This window comes from Dermacentor andersoni, chromosome 7 (genome assembly GCF_023375885.2).
Source record: "Dermacentor andersoni chromosome 7, qqDerAnde1_hic_scaffold, whole genome shotgun sequence".
Lineage (NCBI taxonomy): Eukaryota > Metazoa > Arthropoda > Arachnida > Ixodida > Ixodidae > Dermacentor > Dermacentor andersoni.
In genome coordinates, this window is record NC_092820.1 from 54411147 (window position 1) to 54430285 (window position 19139).

Below are 19139 nucleotides of genomic sequence, written 5' to 3' on the forward strand. Positions count from 1 at the left end.
CCGTGTGGGAAAGGTCACCGAGCACGTCATTCTCAATAGGGCCACTAAATTCACAGAGGAAAGGAATCTATTTCCGTTTAATCAAATTGGATTCAGACCATCCATGTCCACACAGGACGTAATGCTGCTTCTAAAACACAAGATTATTGACAAGGCCTCCAGAGACACCAGAGCCGTCCTGGCACTGGACCTAGAAAAGGGCTTCGACAAGGTAACACACTCTCACATACTCGAATCGATTAAAGAAGCAGGTCTAAGAGAAAAATTCTACAAGTACATCAGCTCCTTCCTAGAGGATAGAAAAGCCACTATTCGCCTAGGAGCTCTGGGCTCGAGAACATTCGATCTCGAACCGAGAGGCACCCCGCAAGGGGCAGTCCTCTCCCCGTTTTTATTTAACTTATCCGTGAGATCTCTTTCCCAAAAGCTGGCCGAGATTGAGGGTGTCGGTCACGCCTTCTACGCTGACGACATCACAGTCTGGTGCGAGGGAGGTAGCGACGGGTACATCGAAGAGAAATTACAAACAGCGATCACAGTCGTTGAGGAGTTTCTCGCGAAGGCAGGACTCTGCCTGTCGGCTAAGAAATCGGAACTGCTACTATACCGACCCACAATCGGTGCAAAGAAAGGGACACCTCCCAATATCTCTATCACCACCGAGACCGGATCGGTCATTCCGGTAGTACACAGAATCAGAATCCTGGGCATGTTCCTGGAGGAGAACGGCAGTAATGACTACACCTTAGAGCGCATCGCTACCAAAGCCGATTCCATGACAAAGTTAATCACGAGGGTGGCCAACAAAAAAGGGGGGCTATCGGAGGATAATCTTAGGAGACTCTTCCACGCCTTCCTAATCAGCCACGTTAACTATATAGCCTGGCCCACAAATGGAGCAGAAGGGACGCGGCTAGAGTAGAAACAATCATTCGCAAGAGCATAAAAAAGGCACTGGGTCTCCCACAGAGCACCAGTACCGAAAGGCTGTTGGAGCTAGGTGTCCACAACACCTTTGAAGAGATAGTCGAGGCGCAACAGATGGCACAAGTTGCAAGACTGGCTTCCACGGAAGCCGGCAGACAGCTACTTGCGCATATCGGTCAAGGTTCGTGCATCACCAAACAGAGGGAGTGCGCGCTCCCCGTCAAAGTCAGCGAAATGTATTCAGTATCCCAGATACCTAGAAATATGCACCCTCAGCACAATTACGGCAGACGTAAAGCGAGGGCCAGGGCCCTTCTTAGCCTAGCGGCTAAGATTGAGGACAACGTCGCCTTCGTCGACGCTGCGCAATACGCTGCTTCCAATCATTTTGTTTCGGTGGCTACATCGCTGCGTGGGGAGCTGCTGACGTCGTTTACGCATCAAAATGTGAACGCCGACAAAGCCGAACAGGTGGCTGTAGCCATCGCCATGGCCACCACGAACCGTTCCACTATCTTCACAGACTCGCGAGCTGCCGTTAGAGCATTCATGAAAGGCTCGGTATGCAAGGAAGCCGCTCGCGTTCTCTCTGCAGCATCTTGGACAGGCAAAAAGCCCTTAATCTGGTTCTCCGGTCACATGGGCAGCGATGCTCATGAAGCCGTCCCCAACGCCAACGAACTTGCTCACTCCCAGGCGCGAGATCTCACCCGCCGCGCCGGAAGTGGGCAATCGGAGGCTGGGGGATGGCAATGGCACAGGGACCCTCTCCTTACTTTTAACGAGGTCTGCAAGCACTATCAACTAGGGCGTTGGAAGTTTCCACTTCCACACCCACACCTAACAGACCACAGGCAATCACCCTGCGAATGCTGCAGACGGAGACGTATCCGTCTCCATTTATTTGCTCAAAGTTCCTAGACGGCATCAACCCGGGCTGTCCGCGCTGTGGACATCCCAGATGCACTCTTAAGCACATGCTCTGGCAGTGCCTCGACTTGTGCGGGGGCTCAGGGTCTCCCTCTTCGGAGGAAGACTGGCTCCGGCTCGTCACCAGCTCCGCCAAGGAAGAGCAACTTAGGGCTGTCCAGAGAGCCCGCGATATCGCCGAGAGTCTCAACCTCCCGGCTCCGTCGTGGGTGCGGCCCGCAGACGCTGCCCCCTAACGGGGACACTCATCGTCTTCTCAGGACCAAAATAAAAGTTCTTTGTCTGTCTGTCTGGTTGACGCTCTCCCGACTCGGGTTCCAGCACGTGCCTCGCGTCTGGCAACCCTGCAGGCGTCTTTGCATTTAACATGGCGCAGGCATTATTTCCCTGTTATGATACGCAACCACCTGTGGTCTCCGTTCCATGTACGTTTCCGCCGAGTCCATCAGCTCACGCTATCGCTGGGATGCAGTCACGGAGGCGGAATTTCTCGCTGCAATAGACCAAGCCAAATTGAAGCCTGCCCCGGGTCCTGACGGCGTGACCTATGAGGCGTTTAAAAACCTAGCAGGAGTCACCTTGAAAGCTGTTCTCAGCTCGTTAAACGCTGCATGGCTGTCAGGAGAAGTACCGGAGCACTGGCTGCAAGCAGCTATAATCGCCATACCAAAGCCCGGCAAACCTCATGACAACATATCAAATCTTCGAATAATTTCTCTTATGTGTACATTATGGAACATGTTGGAACGCATGGCGGCTAACCATCTCCAGTGGTGGCTAGACGTAGATCACTGGTATCATCCGTCGCAAGTTGCCTTCCGCCCCCACCTTGGCGCAGAAGACGGCCTAGGTCACTGGTCCTCTATGGTTTTGATTGGTGGCCGATCGGCCCAGGGTAGGTCCGCTATCGGCATGGATGTGCGCAAGGCATACGACCACGTCAGCCACGCTGTCCTCGTTGAAATGCTATGCTGGATTCAGTTATCCACCCACATATGCAAGTTTATTCACACCCTTCCTCAGGGTCAGCGCTGGCCCCCATACTTTTCAACATTAGCCTCCTACCCTTGGCATGGCGATTGGGCGACATTGCTGACCTACATGCACTCATTTATGCGGATGAAATCACAGTCTAGACCGTCCACTCGTCTCTCCAAATTCAAGCCGCAAGGTTACAGCTCGCTCTTACAATTACAGATCAATGGCGTTGTTTTGTAGGACTCACGTTGTCGCCTCAAAAGACGGCTCTGCTTCCGGTCGCGAATGCGCGCGGCCGCCGTGCGTTTAACACCACCCCTATCGTCCTTCTCTTGCACGGAAGCAGAATTCCAGTCGTCAACTCACTCCGTGTCCTCGGGCTGTACGATTTGGGCTCCGCCGGCCCCTGGAACCGCACAGCACGTCAGAAGACATCCCAAATGGTGCAACTCATCCGTAGGATTTCTCAAAAGTCAGATGGTGCCACAACCACCATCACCCGCCTTCTCATGCGTACTGTGCTACAGCCAAGATTGATATACCAAGCCCAGTTTCACCACATGACACGAGCAGAGTGGGACGGCTTGGAATCTATCAATCGAGCAGCAATGCGGGTTATTACGGGTCTCCCACAAATTACGTCCATTCAGGCACTCCAGGCCGAAGCGCAATTAAATACGCTAGACGAACTGGTGCAACAGCGTCGCCAAGCTCGTTCCGCAAAGTGCCATAATATCCCTGAAGCCGCAGCTCTTGAGAACTATATGGCAGACGGTTCAGTGATGCCCTGCGATTCCTTCCCGCCACGACCACCATGGCTTTACCAGCAAGCTACGGACAATCGGCCTCTGACTCGCATACGCACACGATACGTTGGCCACCTTAGTGAGTCGAGTATAATAGCAAATAGCTCATCAACTACGAGTGCGAGCTCTTCCTGCAGACATATAGCGCATGTCGACGCTAGTGTGAGTAATGATCACGTCACTACAGCTATAGCTTGTCCGGAAATATTGTCAGAAATGGCAACCTGCTCGTATGCAAGCTCCCCTGCCTGGCCGTCGACACAGGCGAAGCTCTTGGCAATCCGAGATGCAATATCCATCCTCTGTCCGTTGCTTCCGCCGTCTAGTAAGCACATTGACACCACCGATTTCTCAGCTGCCATCCGTTGTCTGCGGCGTGTTCTGTCGCACCTGCTGCTGCGACAAAAAGCACCGGAACTTCTTCGCAGAATGTACGAAAAACGCTTTTTATTGCACTCCATTACAATGCGGGAAATGTCACGTAGGGCAAACCGGGAGGTACATAAATGACAGAATGCGTGAACATGCCAATTTATTCGAATGAACAGGTAGTAAAGTGGCTGTTTCACGCAGCTCATGCGGTTGGTCGCCTTTTTGATCATGGAAGGGTAACTAATAACTGCCCTAACCAACGTATGCGCGAAATTTAAAAGTGCACATTATGCATTATGAGGGAGGCGCTTGCATTAGTCACCTTCACATGCTCTGTTTGATAGAGCTTAGGCATCTCGGCTGCAAGTTTTGATATATGCGCCTTGCTGCCATGTTCTAACGGGTTGTTCTAACGGGTTTACAAACGCTTTTTCGTGATACCCGTTTTAGTTTTGTACTAGTTTTGTCGTTGTAGTTCTTGCTTACATTTTGTCGTAGTCGCTTGCTTTTAATATTATTCGGCGTTCTGCATCTGTAATGTCACTTACCGAGAGCGTTCTGCCCTTTGTATCATTTGCCTTATAATAAAATTTTGCATAGAATAAAAAATCCTTTGAATGCTAATGCATTGTCGTCGCCATTATGAGACGCCCCTCCTTCTGCGTTCTTGTGCCATATACTACGTAAATCAAGAAACCCAGCTTACACCCCTGGTCAAGCTACCGTAAACATGTTCTCTTTAAAAAGTAGCATATACCCAGGGCCATATACTTTGTGGCCCTAGTCATCGTGCAAACCACACTTTGTCTATGTCGCATACGGTTAACTCAGGTTCTTCGAAATGTTTATTTTGAATGGCGGTCCTTAGGCACGACAGAGAGAGAGAGAAACAACTTTATTGAGCCAAGCTCCACAACTTCTTAGACGCCGTCGATGGAAGTGGTTCCCTCTTCACGGGACCCATATACTTCCCTAGTCGCCTGGCCCCTGGAGATCAGGACGAGCTGGTTTTCAAGGGCGGGGCTGGCTAGCAAGGTCACCCATCCCTCGATAAGGATGGATTAGGGATGGGGTAGGGAAGTGGGGCAGGTAAGAAGTGGGGGGATTGCCTTGACAAAATCGCATACACCAATGACATGTTGGAGCGTACCTAACTGAATATTGCAGAAATTACATTCCTTCTCGTACCTTTCCGGGTACATCTTGTTTTGAAGGTAAGGGTGTGGGAAGGATCCTGCCTGTATCTGCCTGTAGATTTCTAGCTGTTCTCTGCTAAGCGATTTGTGAGGATCGGGGTAACGGCGCCTCTCCGTCTTGTATTGGTTCGTAATGTACCTGTAACTAATTATGGACTGTGGCTCACCTTCCTCTGCCACGTGCTCCATCTCTCGGGCGAACTGGTGGGCAAGTTCGTTGGCCTTCAGCCCAGAGTGAGCTGGTGTCCATATCAACTCAACTTTCCTTTCAGGTACGTCGCGTTTTCGCTTGAGAATATCTAGTGCCACAAGAGACACCCACCCCTTTCTGTAGCTGTTATACGCCTTTTGCGAGTCAGTGACAATTCTTCTCACCTTGGGATGCGCGAGTGCTAGCACTATCGCGGCCTCTTCTGCCACCTCCGGAAAAGACGTCTTGATGGAGGCGCAGGTTACGAGCACATCCCGCGTCGTAACTGCCAGCGTGGCTTTCGACGAAAACTTGGGTAATGACACGTCTGTGAAGAGAGTGACCCCCTCTTCCTCTTCTGCTATTTGATCTAAAGTCTCCGTCAAGGCCGCTATACGAGCCACTCTGCGGCCATTGTTACGACCCGACCTCATGTTTCGAGGCAGCGACTTACTGTCGATATTATGCGCCCACAACCTGGGTAACGGCCCCGTTTTCTTTCACTCTGCCTCTTGCCAGCCCAACTTGCAAAGAACGCGACGTCCTGCCGAAGTTTGACTGAGTCGAACTCTTTTATTAGACAGATGAGCTTCTATTAACGCTTCAGCGACGCTGTGCTTGGCCATGCCCAGAAATTTCTCGGTCGAAGAATGCTTCGGCATGCCCAGCGCCATTTCCGTGGCCTTGCGTACAATGACCTTCAACTGGTCCCTGTCATTCTTGACTAACTTGATGTACGGCGCCGCATAAACGATGCGCGACGTCACGAAGGCCTGGACGAGTGTCAGTGCATCGTCCTCCTTCAATCCTCTTTGTCTGTTTGTGACGCTTCAGATCATGTTCGAGATTTGTTCCGTTGAAACCTTGATTTTGCCGATCGACGCCCCCACCTTGCCATTGTTCTGTAAGATGACACCCAGGATACGTGCTTAAGTGGTTGGCGTTATGGTCGTCTCATTGAGGGTGATGCGGGCGTTCTCTTGGTCTCCTTTCTTTCTTCTTGGCTTGATGATGAGTAACTCTGACTACTGTAGCGAGAAACTCAGGCCGCACAATTTAGCGAACTCGTGCACGGTCTTTGCCACTCTCTGAAGGGTCTCCTCCATCCAATTCTCCGACCCTGCCCTCAACGTCCACACAGTGATATCGTCTGCATAGAGAGCGTGATCTATGTCCTCTATGTGTTGAAGCAAAGCCGGGAGAGGGAGGTGTGCCACGCTGAAGAGAAGCGGCGAAAGAACCAATCCTTGTGGGGTGCCTCTGTCTCCCAGGGCTATCAGTTTCGACTTCTCTTCTCCAATTTTGATCGTTGCCTTTCTAATGCTTACGAAATCCGGCACATATTTGAATGTTCGCATTCCGCACGCCGTTTGGCGCAGGTCACGGAGAATACTTTCGTGTGCGACGTTACCGAAGGCCCCCTTGAGATTGAGCGCTCGGATAGCTCTTGGCGTAGGAGTCTTCGCTTGCTTGATAACCAGCTCGTGTAGTTACACCAAGACGTCTGGCGTGCTCGGTGCCTCCGGAATCCGTACATGGTCGGTGGCATCTGATCAGTGACGTCCAAATGTCTCTGTAGTCGCTTGAAAACCATACGCTCGACCACCTTCCCCACACACGACGTGAGGGAGATGGCGCGCAGATTGTTGATGTGGGTTGGTTTCACCGACTTGGGAATGAAATTGACCTCAGCTTCTTTCCATTCTCTTGGTAACGAACCCTTCTTCCAGGATGCGTTTTCGAGGTTTATCAGTTCAGCTCGGCTTTTGTCGCTCATACTTTTTAGCATCTTGTATGTAACGCTGTCGATTCCCGGTGCGCTGCCTTGATTACTTTCATCGATTGCCGCAACCAGCTCCAGTTCGGTGAAGGCTTAGTCCATCTCGACGTTGCTTTCCCCTTCATACTCGTGAGTCGGGTTTCCGCTCTTCTAGGTCTTGAGGTATTTACGTGTGAGTTCACGAATGAGCTTCTCCCGGTCCCTGTCGTAACTGTTGATCGTTCCTGTGAGGTCTCGAGCGCATGCGCTCTTGCTTTTTAACGGATCTATGAGGTGCCGCAACAGCTTCCAAGTCTTCTTCCTAGACAGTGTGCCTTGCAGGAAGTCACACATCTTCATCCAATTTTCCCTGCATAGCTGTTCCGCATACCCGGTCACCTGCTTGTTGAGCGCGTGCATATGTCTGCGAAGCTTCTTGTTATGTCTTCGCCTCTTCCACCTTCGAGCAAGACCGTGCCTGGCCGCCCACATGTGGCTAAGCCTGCTATCTACGAAGGGAACTTGCGTAGTCGTAGTAATCTTCTGCGTAAATTTCTTTACAAATTCGCGTTCCTCTTTAACCCACGCCGCATACGTCTTAGTGTCTTGATCCTCGTCCTCACCTTTCCCTGTCAGCGCTTCTACGTAACCAGTCCCAGTCTGTAATATTGGCTTGACCCAGTTCTGTTTTGATGTTTGTCCCCCCAAGGGTTACACAAATTATGTCGTGATCTGAGCCAAGATTTTTGCCGTGATACGCCAATTTACTTGGAGGTTCCCCCGAACTAGCGTGAGATCAGAAGTGGTGTCTCTGACCGTGCTAGTGCCTGTCCTGGTTGGTACTCCCTGTTCATTTCCCACCTCCATGTCGTGATCCTATATAACTTTCAGCAACTGGTTTCCTCTTTTGGACGAATATTTGTAACCCCACATTGTATGGGCCGCGTTGAAATTTCCTAGCACTAAAATCGCTCCTGTTCTTGCTTCTTTAATGCTGTCCAATATGGTGCCTTCAAAGTCAATCACCCTGCTGGACGGTCGGCAATAAGCATTGAGGACGAAAATGTTCTTGTCAGCCCCCACTCTTCTGCTGTGAAGCCTCACTGAGCGGTCACGTGCTGTGTGGCTGCCACGTTGCTGCGGACCAAAAACGCAGTACCCTTTTCGCTAGGGTCAGTATACGTAATGTATCCCGCGAGCTTGGCCCGGCCGTTGGTCTCTTGTAACGCGATGATACCCGGTTTCTGGTCGAATTTATCAACGTGTAGTTGTAGCTACCCTATCTTGTTTCTAATGCTCCTACAGTTCCATTGAAATAAGTTCGCAGTCTCTATCTGCTTTCCTGTAGTCTTCGCCATTTTCTACTTTTTGAGTGGTAGATTTGCGCATGGAACCAACTTTTCGCGGCCTGACCCGTAGATCAAGTCGTGGTAACTTCATCTTGGCAACGGTCAGATGCTTATTTTTCGCATCCAACGTCATGACTCTAACGGAGAGTTGGCTGCATTTGGCCTCCACATTAGCCATTCTTACTGTTAGATTGTTCACTTGCGAAGACATTTGAGAAACTTGGCTGGAGATCGGCGTAAGCATGCTCATGACTGACGGCATTGTCGGAGGAACGGTGGTCTCGGCCTTCTCTTCCTCCATGGCAACAACTGTCCTTTCTGTCTGTGGAGCTTGCGTCACTGACTTCGTCAACGCCGATGACGTGATCAGCTCCGGTGGCGTGATCGGCTTGGTCGGCGCCGGAGCAGGGCTGGTGGTGTCTCCCATGGGTACCTTCCATTTAACTGCACTGACGTCATTATCACTGTTCTTTGTTGTGAGCATCTCGATACGCTCCATCATTCCCTTTATCTGATTGTTTTGGCTCTTGATTTGATTGTTCTGCCTCCCTATCATCTGCTTAAGTTCCAAACAGTGTCTACACTCGTTGTCTTTGGAAGGGCGGGAGGGACGGAGGGGAGGAAAATTGCTATTGTCGAGAGCAACGGGAGACCTCGCTGCCCAGCCCACCTGTTTCTCGGCGCCGTTGCTCCTCTGGGTCTTTGACTTGGACTTCGAACGGCATTCGCGCCTGCGAGCCCCAGCTGCCGATAGTGACCTTGTATCGCTCGTATCCCTCACCTTGTCTGGGAGCGGCTACGACACCCACCCGGCGCCTGCCACGCTGGCCCCCTCGGCCGCTGCCGCTGCTGCTGCACCTCTTGTTGCTGACGTTCCCAACGCCGTTTACGAACGACGTATGGCGTCTTGAATCTCGTCTTGAATCAGCCCCCGCCGAGGCTGCACTTGGGGTTACTGCAAACGTGGCTTTCTTCGGGATTCTACATGCTGCAAACATGGCATATCTTGTCTTCGGGGTTAGGAAAAACGTCCATCCGGTGACCGATGCGACCACACCGGTTGCACACATCGATCTGCTTGCGATACAGCGAACACTCGGCCAGCAGGTTGCCGTATCTGGTGTAGTTCGGGACCTTGTCGCCGTCGAATGCGATGACCACAGTCGTCGTTTTGCCGATGCGGTTGGCTTGCATAGCAGTGGGATTATACTCTTGGACGATGTAGCGCTTGATCTCTTGAATAGTGTCCGTGATTGGGACACCCCTGATGACGCCCTTGACGGTGCCGTGGGGGGCGGTCTCGTAGGCACTGACTTCGTGTGCCGTGCCGTTGACAGTGAGGCTTCTGACTGCTGAGTCGCGGTCTGCGTTCTCTCGTTTAGGCGTACTGATAAGAACTATGTTTTGCTGTTTGTTCGAGCAGATAACATCTTGCGTGGCTTCCTCGCCACTCACGTTCGCAGCTGCGACGATGGCTCGGCTGATCTCGAATCTAGATACTTCCCCAAGGTTCAGACCTTCCCTGGGATGCATGACGATCTTGATATCTTGCCTAGGCAACACAGGCATCCTCGCTGCCTTGAGTAGCTTGCTCTCGAATTTTTTCCGATGTGGGCGACGAAGCCCGGCAGCCGCCGGCCCTCCGTTGACCGGCGTTAGGCTTAGCTTGCTCTCTTGCTCCTGAGTCTTCTTCTCCCAGCGACACACCAGCCAAACTTCTCGGAAACTTCCTCCGGCATTATTTCTTCACCCTCCACTTCTACACGCACAGAGGACGCCATTTTCTTGAAGCACTTCGCCTCTAGGTCCCCGTCAAGTTCGATGGCCCCGCCGGAGCACGCCTAAGCACGGCTTCTAGGCCCTGCTTTCCTTACGCTTAGCTCGCAGCGACACTGTGCTCGTAGAAAAAATCCTCCTAAAGCGGAGAAAAATGGTCTCCCACATCAAGTTTTTGAATCCACACGGTCCTTCTAACTACACGGATGACGTTGTGTGAGAACTTGCATGAGTTGGTGTGAATTACCTGGCCTTTTGCCGAAAAATTGAGGAGCACATGTGGGACACGTCCACTACTTCTTCCGAGGCACGACAGCTAAAAACGGCTAGAGCATTAGGCACGACAGTCAGATGCTCTAGTCATTTTACTCTGGACAACCCAGTGATACTTTTTTGAGGAGAACAGGCCACCCAATGACAGACAGACCTACCGCAAACTGAGTGAAGTTTCAAATGAATGCTCAGGACATAAATGTTTTGACAATGGTTACAATTCACATTTTCCTTCACAAGACATTTCCTTTCAAAACCATTCATTTGTCTCATTTTACGTTTACTGGCACTGTTCTTATGACGTTATTCGTTATTTTCATATAAATACGATTTGAGTTGTTTGGCAACTTTACTCCGTTTGCAGTCTGTATGTCTGTCTGTCTGGGTCACTCTGTCTGTACGTCCGTGCGTGTCCAAATTTTTTCTTCAACTTGGATTACGGAGTAGTCCATGGCCTATAGAGTTGATCCTGATCTTGCTGTGCTGATATAACGCGGTTTGAAACAAGGCGTCCGGCCAACATGGGTAATTCCTTTTTTGACAGAAGCTATGTGCCGCTCATCTGTGAAGCTCGTTCACGCTAAAATTGTTCACTGAGTCAAGGGTACACGCACTCTAGTAGCACTCGCTGTAAAAGCCAGCGGCCTAAGCAAAAGGAATGTAGCCTGACAAAATTCGTGGCTTACTAAAAAAAGCGGTAAAAGGGAAAACAATAAGCGTAACACCAGAAGGCAAAAATATGGCGGTTTAGATCAGCCGGAAACGGGTACAGCTGATTTTTTTTTTAGTTGAGGTCACGAATAAGGTCTGCACAAGCTGCTGCTGTCTTTGATAATAATGGCAATAGCACTCTCAGTGCCGGTGAACTCCCTGCTGTTTTGTCGTCTTGGTTGCTCCTAAGGAAGCAGGGGCTCAATAAGGGCAGCAGGAATAAACAAACGTCATTGAAGTCTCCGATGTTAATGATATTTTGCGGCGGACTTGTCTTTACCACATTTATGAGACGCTGCAGTGTTGTGATGTTGAAGTAAACAACTTCACCCACTATTCGCTTTCTCAGGGTGATGTTTAAGAATTTTGTGCTCTGCGTAATGTCGCCGCAGCATGCGTAAATCTTTTGATTTATATAGCCTGTGTGAATGTAACGTGGCCAGATATAATGTGCATTGTTGAGTGGCGAAATTGTGCCAGTATAATTTATTCTGCACCTTATAACAACCTTCTTCATTCAATTTGTATAAAAAAGTATAGCCAAGAATAATTCAAAGACAATTTTATCGCTACCCAAGCCAGAAAACACCAGCCGAATGTGTGCCCTTCGTTTCCTCTTCGTGTTCGGTCGCATACCTTCCCCTCTTACAGTACACATTCGCTCAAAATGATGTCTATTCTTTGTGTTGCTCCCACCGCCACCAAAGCACAACAACCTAGCCAAGGTTACCTAAAAAAACAGTATTGTGGGACTCATAATACGGAATACTATTACTATTCTTCACCTGAATAAGAATATTTTGAAAAGCCGCCCCTAAACACCCTTCGTACAAGGTCCTGCACAAACTTGCAATGCCCGCTTTTGCAAAAGCATTTGCAAAGTATGGTTATTCTGTTCTCCACTCTTGGCACGTTGTGTAACTGTTGCAAGTATATTGTGCATACTTTGTGCGTAGTGCATCAGACCTAAAATATTGTCCTAGAACAGGAAACTGAAGTTAAGTCCACACCTTTATTGCGACTTTTCTGTCGACGTCAATTACCACAAAGCTTCCTGAAAATCATTAATCGCCTTGGGCATAGCTCTATGGCTTACTTATTATTTTTGGTATCCGTTGTTGCAGCTCCAGTTCCTTCCACTGTAAAATTTCATTTGAAAAATTTTGTCACATCATAGGAAGGGGGCTCAAGAACACTGTGACGTTCAAACATTTCAAAACAGTGTTTTTGTGCTAGCACTATACATGCTAATTCAAATAGTATATATTTTTTTTCTGTATTGACATGTCACTATTCACTCACATGTGAAGAGTGCAGGCGCACTTACCTTTCTTATCCTCCATAGTAAATCCCCTGCAAAATATAAAGCCAGTTTTATTTCGTGAGCTTAATAAAATGAAACCCGAGGGATTTACCAACGTTTTGTGTTGCATAACTAACAGAAAACGCCGATTGTGAACAAATAATAATTTTCTTTGCTTAAAGAAACTGTTGCGCGAAGCACGCCTAGAATTATAACCGTATATTTCACTCACAAACTGGTAAACTGGTAAACGTGTACAGTAGCCCGTCACACGGAAAGCAGAAATTCAAAGCACTGTTACACAAAGCGTGCAAAGTCGCGGGGCCCGACAACAGGCTGGTAATCTGCGGGGACTTCAACGCGCCGAATCAAGCCTGGGGTTACCCCAAAACATTGGCAAAGGGCAGGGACCTAATGCAAGATGCTACCGACTTGGGACTAAATCTAATGACCGACCCAGCATACCCTACAAGAATCGGCAACTCGATCACCCGAGACACAACGCCCGATCTCAGTTTCGTCAGGAGTAATGGCGGTGGTATGGAGGACTTCGAATGGCGCAACACGGGCCACGAATTGGGAAGTGACCATTACATTGTGGAGGTCGTTGTCCCGCTCGGTGGTAACGACGCAGTTGGCAGAAGCCTTCGGAAACATAGATTTACTGACTGGGACGCGTTTCGAGGATTGTTACCCGAGGAGCAAACCGAAATTACGGACATTGAGCAGTGGTCCACCGAGATTGTAAACAAGGTAGAAAAGGCCACCAAGGAAGTCGAGACGGACGAGCGTGTCCACAGGGTCGACAGCCGCCTCGCCCACCTCATCGCAGCCAAGCAGTCCATCCTGTCAAGCTGGAAGACGCAGAGGACAAACAGAAAGCTACGCAAGAAGGTCGCCGAACTCAACCGCGAGATCGAGTCCCACAGCCGAGTGCTATGCACACAGCAATGGAATGAGGTTTGTAACGCAGCGGACGGCCAGATGCACTGCGGTAAGACGTGGAGCATGCTGAGGCACCTTTTGGATGCGACCACGACCAAGTCTCACCAGCACCACAACTTGGCCAAGATCACCCACAGGGCGCTGACCGAGCACGGGGAAGACGAAGTGAAGAAACGCCTCGACGACAAGTACCTCCCGGTCACTCCCACAGAGACGCACCCGGACTACCTAGGCGAAGCAAACGAGTGGCTAGATCGAGACATTGAAGTATGGGAAGTAAGGGTTGCCCTGCACGATCTCAACAGCAACTCCGCCGCTGGTCCCGACCGCGTTACGAACAGAGCGCTAAAAAATCTTAACGAAGCGGCCATCGAGAACCTCACGGCATACTTCAACACTTGCTGGCGAGCCGGATCATTACCCCGGCAGTGGAAAGCAGCCAAGACCATCTTGATTCCCAAGCCGGGCAAGCCACCCAACATTGAGAACCTCCGGCCGATCTCGCTTACGTCCTGTGTGGGCAAAGCGTTGGAGCATGTACTCATGAACAGGTGGCAGAGGTACCTGGAAGATTCGGGGCTCTACCCAAACACCGTCATCGGGTTCCGAAACAAGCTCGGAACTCAGGACGCCATGATACAACTGAAAAATGAAATCCTCGATGACACTACCAACACGAAAGACAAGCGAGCCATCTTGGGTTTGGACCTGCTGAGTGCTTTTGACAAAGTGAGACACTCAGCGATTCTCGCCCAGGTGTCACGGCTAAACATGGGCAAGAGAACTTATGCGTACATCAAGGATTTTTTGACGGAGCGGACTACCGAAATCATCGCCGGTGACCTGCGGCTCCAAAAGAAGAAGCTCGGCAGTGTCGGGACCCCCCAGGGCTCAGTCATCTCGCCATTGCTTTTCAACCTTGTAATGATAGGTGTGGCCGAGCGCCTCTCACGAGTGGCGCGGGTCCGACACACCATCTATGCCGACGACATAACGCTCTGGGTCCCAGGAGGAAGCGACGGACACATCGAGGATACATTGCAAGAGGCGGTTGACGCTATCGAGGAGCAGCTGGACGGGTCTGGGCTCGTCTGCTCCCCAAGCAAGTCTGAGCTGTTGGTGATTCCTCCGAAAAGGACAGCTAGGAGGACGAAAGGCAACGAACCTGCGAGAGAGCAAGACACAATAAAGATCAGGACGAGTGGTGGTCACATGATCCCGGTTGTCGAGAAGATCCGAGTGCTGGGGATGCTGATTGAGCGCAAACGAGTCAACGGCGAGACGGTCAACCGTCTGGCGGCCAAAGTCACCACGGCCATCCGCCTCATTAAGAGGGTGTCGCACAGAACAGCAGGCATGAAGGAAGAAAGCCTCACCCGGCTAGTGGAATCCTTCGCTATAAGCCACATTACATACGTTGCTGCTTTCCACAACTGGAGGCAGTGCGAACGAAATAAGATCAATGCGCTCATACGCAAGGCGTACAAAGCTGCACTCGGACTTCTCGACTGCACAAGCACCGACAAGTTCCTGGCCTTGGGAGTACATAACACCCTGGAGGAAATCGCCGAGGCGCAGAGGACCGCTCAGCTCGCGCGGCTATCAGAAACAAGAACGGGCAGACAAGTGCTGCGTGACCTAGGCCTGGGACCAAAGGAAATGGGACCCGAAAATACAGAGGTGCCTGTACCGGACGCAATTAGTAGAAGGCTACGGGTATGTCCGGTGCCAAGGAATACGAACCCTGAGTTCCACAAAGAGCGGCGGGCGGCGAGGGCCAAGGCGCTCATCGATCTCCATGCCAAAGACAGGGGTGCCGTGTTTGTGGACGCGGCAGAGTATCCACATGACAGAAAGGCATTCGCCGCTGCAGTCGTCGGGGCATCGACCGGTGCAACGAGAACAGCTGCGAGTGTGCGGACTCGAGCCGCGCATCAAGCCGAGGAGGTGGCCATTGCTTTGGCCATCGCCGACCCCGAGTGCACGACTGTGCTCTGTGATTCTAGGACGGCAGTGAAAAATTACGCCAGAGGAAGGGTGTGTGGTGAAGCCGCGCGTGTGTTGCGTGTGGTCGATCTCGCGAGTGAAAGTCGGTGTGTGGTGATAAAGTGGTTTCCGGCCCACATGGGCAGTGATGTGTCGGATCGCGGCAACGCTAACCACAACGAGACGGTGAACGCGGCGGCGCGAGGACTAACCAACCGTGCCGCTGCTACTACAGCCGACACGTCGTGGTGGTGGGAAACCAAGGACAAAATGACTTCCTATAACGAAATTGTGAAATGGTACCGACTAGAGCGAAGGACTATGCCGCCACCTCATCCGGGCTTGACCCGTAAGGAGGCGGTTTTATATCGACAACTTCAAACGGGGTCATTATTCACCCCGGTGCTGATGAGGCACGTGTGTCCAAGTGTTTATGAAAGTGATCTGTGTTGTGTGTGCCGAAAGGAAAGAGCCACTGCAGCTCACATCCTTTGGGACTGTGCCAAGAATCCGCATGAAGCTGCAACAATAACAACGATCCCGCCGCGGCTCGAGGCCGCAACGAGATGCTATGACCAAGATGTCCAAACCCAGGCCGTCCAGCAGATCTCGGCGGCCCTCGAAAGGCAACGACCGAGCGAAACCGGAGGGAGGCTGCCACCCCAACAGAGGGGCAGGCGCGGTCGACCAAAGGGAATAGTGCGGCCGCGGCCGAAGTAGAGGCGCCACACGCCGCGAAGACGTCATGGCCGCGTCACGGTAACGCCTCCCTAACAGGGGAAGGCTAACCGTTCTGCAGGCGTTCACAACAAAGTTTCCTCACTCACTCACTCACTCACTCACTCACTCACTCACTCACAAACTTCAATTCAACTTTGTGGGAACAGTATTATTAAACTTAATATTTGTATTTATTTGGTATCAAAAATCGGGTTATCGCGTTATGTGTTGTGCAATTTCTTCCGAATAAAAACGATTAATAACATCCTAATTTTTTGTACCTGTAGGTATGTTTACATTTTGTACTTCTTAGCCTCTGCGAATGCTGTATTTTACTAAATGCTTCGCCATGTGCTGTCAGAGTAGATTTTAGAGCGCAGCGCTTAGGCACCCGTTCCTGTGGCAATCACTGGCGTCGGCTTCCTACCCCGTAATAGAGCGAACGAGCAGGGCGAAATATTAGAGTGAACATGGAGCGCAATGGAGAAGGAAAATATCGGTGATGCTGAAAAGAGTGCGAGGAGGAAATCGGAGGAGGAGGATGTCGCGGAAGCGTGAGACGAAGAGTGTAGTGCCGCGCACGAGGGGCTTTGCGGCGACTATGGTGACGGCATGGCACTATAATAGCGTACGTCGTCTGTATGGAAACAAAGCGCTCCATGATCAGAGGTTTTCTTTGGCGGCTGGTGAGAATAGAGCCCACGTGTCACTCATGCGTTTGCTCTCGAGTTCTCCAGATTAGCGAGGTCATTGCGCCCCACTTCGCTTTGTTTTCAACGAGCCGCCCGAGATAGATTATCCGCGCTACGCAATATATCGTGAAATGAAAACACGTTTACAGCTTCGCTAAAATTTGCCATTAGAAAGTATCGTATTCACAGGTGAATTGTTTCGTAGTTCTAAACATTCTTGCGCATGTGCGCACTTAAACAAGAGAATTTGTCATTGCAGTCAATTATATAGTTAGATTGCGTAATATAAATGTGCACTAATAAGGCCAGGCAATCAAATGACGATGGAATTCAAATGGGGATGTGCATTCACAAGTCGAAGGAATCAAAACAAACTTTAGCCAAATTCTTCAAAAATACGGTACATTATAAGGTCATAATACTTATAGCGATTGGTCACCAGTCTTAGCCCGCTAGCGGCACAATTTTACTTGTGAATTTTCCTGGCTAATTAAGAAATAGTTTTTCAGCCAATATATGTGGATAAATTTTATTGAGTCCTTTTGAACGTCCTATGATCTATGTAATCAATATTTCCGCCACTCAGCCGCGGTGCCTACTGTCCGAAGATTTCCGCTTGACTCCGCTAACGCACACCAGGGATATGCAGAATAATAAAACAAACCTTTTTCATCGAACCCCCGAAGGCGGCCAGCAAGATAAACACAACAAAAAGAAAGGCAACGAGCGTATTATATCTATGCACACTGCTATCGCACATCGCAAGTGGAAGCGCCATGGTGACGCAACCTTGCGGGTATAGCAGCACAGCTTTGTTAAAAGAGCAAGCGTAAGTATCGAGCGCAATGTTTAAATTTGAAATATCCGAGAATCAGCTGACTGTGCAATTCGCCTTATTGTGCCTTTTCACCACGTAGCTGGGGATCTTCGAGTCTAGGGCGATACTGACGTAGCCAACCGCCTATAGACCTCTACGGCGTGTGGTTCACGAGTACAGCAAGCAGTTTCGGCATAACCCTTGCCAAGATGATGGTTGGCGGTAATACGATTACACCTTAAACAATCTAGCGGTACACGGTATTGCTGTAGACACCCTCATTTACATTCTGTTGTTGGTCAATCTGGCATTTTCATTGTTTCAGCTGTATGGGACATACACTGCCTCAGTGCCTATGCCACTCACTCTACATGGTCTTCGACAGCGATCTTGGCATGACCACGAATGCATGGCAAAAGAACTGTGGCAATAATGAAATGACGAAACAGGAAAATCTTCAATGAAAAACAGAAACCCATGACAGTTAAACTGTTCCTATGATTCGTGTATGTGAAAGCATTATTGCCCAATGCAACGCCGCTGACCCGCCCCTCAAGTAATGAATTCCTTACGGTCAAGCGAGCGCGTTGAGCCGCCTGGCCAAAGCCTCCTGTACAGTACGAAGCCGGTGCACTTCGATTCGTGACGTAATGCTGCCTTGCCCTTCTACCATAGAACGAAAAGCGGGCGCTCACGAGTAAGCAGTGGTGATTATGACGTCACCACTTTCGTCATGCCATGCTTGGCACTGAAAATGTGGATATTTTGGTCCAACTATCGTGATTTCATAAAGCAGAGTGCATAGGCTTACTATCTACGTTTAGCCCACTGGGTAGGGCACTCGGCTTGTTAGCGTGGGGTCGTAGCTTCGAAATTCACTGCCGCTTTTCTAAATTATTCTGTTCTTTTATACAGTACCTTATTTACAGCCGTTATGGAAGCGAAATTGTAATGCAGGCGACCGCAGGCGACACGAACACAAAGGATAAGCATTGCTCCCAGAAGCACGTACAACATGTTATTGCGCTCATGGCACATTCTACCGGCCATGCTGTCCTATAATTTGGGGCAAAATGGCATACTATCCCTGTACGCTGCATTGCGTGCACAGGAAAGAGCTCTAGTTTTTCAAAAATATTCCTGAGTCACCAACTGCGGCGCGCCTAATAATTGTATTCTCGTTTTAGTGCGTAAAAACACAGAATTTGATTTCACAAAGGGCAGTCTAAAACGCAATTTCCGAAATAGATTTCGTGCAGAACATGGCATGAGACGTATGGTTTGTCAGCCCGCTTGGTTTGAGCATTAGATACAGAGAGGTGCTCACTTTTTCGTTGTTTCTTGGTGTTGCCCTATGTTATTGTGTATTTCTGTATTTCTATATTTCTGCATTATATATATATATATAT

The 19139-nt window shown here is 50.1% G+C and overlaps 1 protein-coding gene across 1 annotated transcript; it reads left to right on the forward strand.

The window, feature by feature from the left end:
• Positions 1-12984: 12984 nt before the first annotated feature.
• On the forward strand, positions 12985-16337 carry LOC126535373 (uncharacterized). The gene has a single exon (XM_050182257.2). The coding sequence runs from the start codon at positions 12985-12987 to the stop codon at positions 16219-16221; it is 3237 nt and encodes a 1078-aa protein (XP_050038214.1). The 3' UTR covers positions 16222-16337.
• The last annotated feature ends 2802 nt before the right edge of the window (positions 16338-19139 follow it).

Coding starts and splice junctions, on each gene's coding strand:
- LOC126535373 (XM_050182257.2), top strand. CDS start 12,985: ATGCAAGATGCTACCGACTTGGGACTAAATCTAATGACCGACCCAGCA.